The 5,334-nt window shown below is 40.5% G+C and overlaps 1 protein-coding gene across 2 annotated transcripts; it reads right to left on the bottom strand.

Moving 5' to 3' along the window:
- Positions 1-403: 403 nt before the first annotated feature.
- On the bottom strand, positions 404-3,684 carry LOC105045557 (uncharacterized). 2 transcript variants are annotated; one of them, XM_019850379.3, is made up of 2 exons: positions 840-3,684; positions 404-629 (listed from the first exon to the last, which is right to left on the bottom strand). In XM_019850379.3, exon 1 carries the CDS (start codon positions 3,449-3,451, stop codon positions 851-853), a length of 2,601 nt encoding a protein of 866 aa, XP_019705938.1. In that variant the 5' UTR covers positions 3,452-3,684; the 3' UTR covers positions 404-629; positions 840-850. The 2 variants fall into 2 exon arrangements, with proteins under 2 accessions (XP_019705938.1, XP_010922192.1); XM_010923890.4 differs by having other exon boundaries at positions 404-729; positions 840-3,680.
- Positions 3,685-5,334: the final 1,650 nt, after the last annotated feature.

The following is a 5,334-nucleotide window of genomic DNA, read 5'->3' as shown; positions in this document are numbered from 1 at the left end:
GGTAGCATTATGACTTTCCGCTGATATTGGTGAATTGGTTAGTATTAGCTGCTTCTCATTTGCTCATGCGTTCGAAGTACCATCATGTAAAATTCCTCATGCTGCTTGTTTAAAGTTGTTTAACTGATCTGAAATCACTTTACAAGTGAACCATGTAAAAGAAGATAATCAAACCTCCAATGAGTTGGATTAATTTCTAACTTAAAATTACACGATTATTTATGTTTTTGTTTAGGTACTCTGTATCATAGACTTTCAGAAGTTTCTGAATCATGGCCTTCATTTTTGTCTCTGTGGCTTCCACAATCTTCTCTGAAGTACATAAATTGAATTTCATATCATGCTCATATCTTGCTGGATACAAAAAATACTACCAGGTATAAGTTTTTAAAGATGTCAACAGTCATAGGAATTCATAACTTCATATAAATGATGAAATCAATTGTTTGGAATTGCATGGTAGCTTTACGATAAGAGAGGATACCAAAACAAAAATACAAGACTTTGTCACTCACAAACAACAGACCTTATTAATTTCACATGCCCAAAATAGGTGAACAACATAATGGTCAAACTTGAACACAATATCGCCTCCATGAGATGAGATCCTTCCGCTGCTTCAATGTTGCCTGCATTATGAATAACTTGTTTGCTGAACTTGCTTCCTTGCGCCATAATGCGGTAAGTTCCCAATTGTATACTTACATATTCTTAACAGCAAGACAAGAACTGAAGGGAAAAAAAAAAAAAAGGAAAAAGAGAAAAACAATATAGGAAATCACTAAGAACAAAGCCTTTCAAATTTAGCTACTTAGCAGTAGTTTTGTCAATGTTCTTACCTCAAACTCCATTAGCTGCAAGCTTGTATAGCAAAGGCTGATGTTGGACTCTGCAAGGGTGATTCACACATGGGCAGTGGCATAACAGTCTCAAAAGCCTCAACAAGTAGTGATACCTTCCTCTTCCGAGCAGGAGTGAGTCTGGTGACTAGCTGTTGGAGTGCATAATCTATCATCCATGACTCTGCATTTTTCCTTTCATCCATCATTTGGTGTCTGAGATCAACTTTTTCAGCTTCTGGGTCTGGTTCTATCGGAAGAAACCGTGGTGCCCGTGGATTAAATTGTTTCATTTCTTCCAAATCCTTAGTTGTTCTCCTTCTCATGTGGTTGTATTTGTATCTATCTTTCTGCTTACTGCTGGCCTCAGAAAATGGCTGGTTAGAGCTATCTGTTTCAGGGCTTTCACTGTCAGCTTCAAGGCCTTTCTCATCTACATCAAATCTGACTGCATCTTTAATTTGTAGTACATTATGGATGCAATTTTCCTCTTTCTGTCCTTTTTCTTGCTCCTCGGTCCCCCTCAAATTGCTCTCATCTAATTGATCATTAAAGATGAAGTTGTCACCAATCTCAGGAAGAACACTTGAATCTTCAGTTGCATCAACAAGTGTGGGTTCTTCGATCTCCAATTCTGATTGGACATGATCAGTTTCCATGTTATTCTGATCTGTCTCACCAACTCCCTGAAGATTATCAAAAGACTGTATTTCATTTCCATTTCTCTCTTCTTTGATGTTAGTGTTGAGGTTTGACTTGTCTGGGCTTCCATCTGCAGTGAGGAAATCCTCTTCTCCTTCAAGATCAACTGGTTCAGATGTGTCGCAGCCAAGAATAGGGATAACATCAATGTTCTGCGCTTGAAGGTGCTGCCCTCGGAAAATCTCTGAATCTTGAATGCTGCATTCTTCTGAGTCATGAATGTTCTCATTGCTCATAAGCAAGACATCACCCAAACAGTTTTCTTCTAATGACTCTTGTTCTTCTAAAACATCAATGAGTTCATTATTGATTAGATCATAAGGCATGTTCCATGTTTCATCATTGAAATTACCTTCTAAAGCACCACATTCAGATGCTGCAGCATCACATTTCTCAGCAACTTTTCCTTCTTCACTTGTGATTGAAGTATATGCTGGCTCCAACAAAAACACATCATCTTTATTCTCATTCCTTGTTAAGGGGCCAAGTATGAGGCCAAATCCATCGCAGAGGTACTCAGAGTTATCAGTCTTATTGTCAGGGAATGCTCCTCCTTTCTCTTCAGAATCCATATCAGTAGTTTTAGTTGTCGGAATATTTTCACCACTCTCCATAAGGCCTTCATTTGTGTTTTCCAAATCATTATCCATGCAGCATTCAAAACCCCTTTCATCACAATCTGCTGATAGAAAGCAGGATAAGTTTTCTTCCTTGGCTTCTGCTTGTTGATTACATTCTGCAGAATCAAGAAAAGTCATGGTAGCATCCATTTCCTCGACCGATCCACTATCCAGATCTAGACCACCTCCAAAGCTGATCTCTGAATATATGTCAGGTACCTGATTTGATCTAATTCTTACATCACCTTCTTCAGCTTCGAGTTCACCACTCTCCCAGTCCCAATCATCATCCATCGATGATAAATTATTGAGAATTTCAGCAATCTCTTTACTACAGTCTTCCTGAATTCTTCTTTCATCACAAAACACCACTTCTCTGATTGGTTCTTCAGGTTTAGCATAGATTTCAACAAAGAAATCATTGCCAGCATCCTCTTTTAGTGAATTGACCTTTAACTCTGATGGAGCACTACTAATATTGATTCTCTCTGCCCCTCTGCCCTTCCTTAAACTTCTTTTTCTAAATGAAGAGAGACCTTCCAGCTTCATGCTCTTCTGGGTCTTAAGCAACCGTCTCCTTGCCGACAAGAAACGCTTCAGTGGAGGCAAAGACTCATGCATATGACCATTCAGAGAGCAGTAAGTGTAAGGGCAGACCTTCATGATTGAAGTCCCTTCTGACTCGGTACCTCCTGGATTGAGCTCCAAAACCTTGGGGGACTTTGAATCCTTTAAAGTGGATGAGCAGGTGGCCCTGTTTACATTCTTCTTGTGACAGAGAACCATCCCTGAGCTCTTCTTCATTGAAGGCCTTTTTGGCCTCAAACTAGATTTCCTTGCTAAGGTCTTTGCTGGTTTGATACCAGTATTAGCGGGAGGAAATGGCGGTATTGAGTAATTTGAATTGTTTGAGTTCTTTGGGCTTTTGCTTTTATCATTGGCAGATGAGGAATGGAAAGTTACCTGCAACCGCTCCTTCCTCGCATCCGAACTGCTTGTAGGCTTCATATAATTTGGTGATCCATTTGACGTTATCATGGCAGAAGGCTTCACGCGCGGTGGAGGCTTATTTAGTTGAATCTTTCTGCTTCTGAATGGAGATGCTGTGAGGCTCTCCAATTCTGAGGCTTTGATGGATCTGGTCTTCTTCATTATCTTCTTGAGATCTCCTCCTGCCTTGTTCCTTGCATCATGTGGATGATGAGAGGACAAGCACTTCTCTGATAGAACATGGCTCTTCTTTGGTTCTGTTAGAGACCCAAGCTTGTTTGGTGCTTTTCTTTGCACCATGATAGAAGAAAGAGGAAAGACAGAAAGGATTGAGACTTTGGATGAAGGCTTGGTTTGGTTTGAAAGGATAGTGAAGGTTCTCTGCAAGGAAGTCTTCTTGTGGGGATTGAAGGTTGTGAATGGAGAAAAAGGTCAGAGACCAACTACTCTAGAGATTCTTCAGAAGTTTGAATTCCTGTGTGAGTTGGTGGACTTTATCTAAAGGCGAATATTTTTCACTAATTGGATATTTTGAGGTTGGGACAGCTATGTTTGATACGGCTTATATATAATAAAATTGATGGAGAGACCCATTTCTTTTGCGCATGAGGCTTTTAGCTACTGTTTAAATCCTTCTTGTAAATTAATGAGCGTAGGACCGGCAACTCACGCAGTTGGCTGGTTGTGATTATTCCTTCTTTTTTAAAGTTGGGAGACTGTCCGGATAGAAGAAGTGCTAAGGTTTTCTCTTTTAATAAGAACCTTTTTAAACTGCTATAATGAATACTGTATGCTCACTTTGGCTTGACTTGTTCTTTACTCTCTCTAGAGTTGGGTAGATTAAGGATTTTTTTTTTTTTTTTTTCTTTCGAAGGAAGGTAATCCAAAGTTCTTGCGATGTAACTGATGGATGTGATGCACTCCTATGGTGGCAAATACACTACCATTAAACTAGAATATATCTGAGGCAAGCATGGACTTGGTCTAGTTGTACATGTGACAACCTTGCTGAGCTCTAGGTGAAGACTAACTCAATATAGGAAGGATTTAAGGCGCCCTTGATTGTAATATATGTGACTAAGTTACCGAACTTTGAATCTGACATCCAATTGATTAAGCTCGGTTATTAAGCATATGCAAATTTCAAGGTTGGAGTCATACATTTTGAGTGAAAAAAGTCATTGATCATGGTCGTGTTAAACTCTCAGGGTGAATTCCTCAAACTGCTGAACCTTCTGTTCCCAGCGACTGGATAGAACTCGTGGTTCCTTGGGCAAAACTGTATTAGTTCATAAAGATGCTGGCTTGAAGTTACCTTGGGCAAAAATCCTATCGAGGGTTGCCTCTCCAGAGAAGGCCAAAATTTATATGTGGTTAGCTCTCAATGACAAGCTGAATACAAAGAAAAATCTGATAAAGAAAGGGTTTAAGGTGGACAAAAACTTGTGTTTAAAGTGGAATCTATGAACCATCTTTTGCTGCAGTGCTTTCCTCTGAACGTATGGAAATCAAACATTTCTTCCATAGTTCTGCGTACCAGCTGATGGTTTGTATTATAATGGCCAGTAAACCTAGGTTACTTAAACCATTCCGTTGATATCTTCATCTCTTATCACGTTTTGTTTTCACCATTGAAGTTCGCTACTTTTTCTCAAAAAATTAAGTGAAGTTGATGCTTAAGCTCAAGTCAGTGGTATTCAGAAAAGGGTGCTCGAGGCAAAGGGCAGTGGAGAGACATATTCGGCCGCGGAGTCCATAAGACACGGCTAGTGGGGTTCCACGCGGCGCCGGAGGGAAGAAGACAAGTATGAGGTGGGTGGGAGCGATGGGGACGTTAGTGGCGTGGAAGAGGCGCTGGGGTCCTTCCTCGTCACGCGGCCATGCCCGTTTTCCTTTTTTTCGACCAAAGGAGACTGACTTGGTCGTCACTGCCTTTTCCTTGCTTTCAGCTGGTGGCCCTGCTGCTTCCTTTCTAAAATTTGGGACCCGTCTTTGGATCCTCAATTGAATACAGTTGATAAACCGGCTTATCCGATGATGCTGCTGCATTTGAGGCTGGGACCCCCTTTAGGTGAGGGAGGATTGCCCCACCCATTTGATTAAATCAATGTAATATTAGGCCAGCGAACCAATCAGTTTGAATTTTACTTGACAAGCTTTATCACCAAAGGGTTGTTTGGTTC

This window comes from Elaeis guineensis, chromosome 5 (genome assembly GCF_000442705.2).
Source record: "Elaeis guineensis isolate ETL-2024a chromosome 5, EG11, whole genome shotgun sequence".
In the NCBI taxonomy this organism is placed as follows: Eukaryota; Viridiplantae; Streptophyta; class Magnoliopsida; order Arecales; family Arecaceae; genus Elaeis; species Elaeis guineensis.
Note: the sequence above shows the minus strand (reverse complement) of the source record. Positions and strands in the feature narration are given on the sequence as shown.

Bases quoted from the DNA above. Each gene is read 5' to 3' on its own strand.
- LOC105045557 (XM_019850379.3), bottom strand. From the start codon at position 3,451: ATGGTGCAAAGAAAAGCACCAAACAAGCTTGGGTCTCTAACAGAACCA.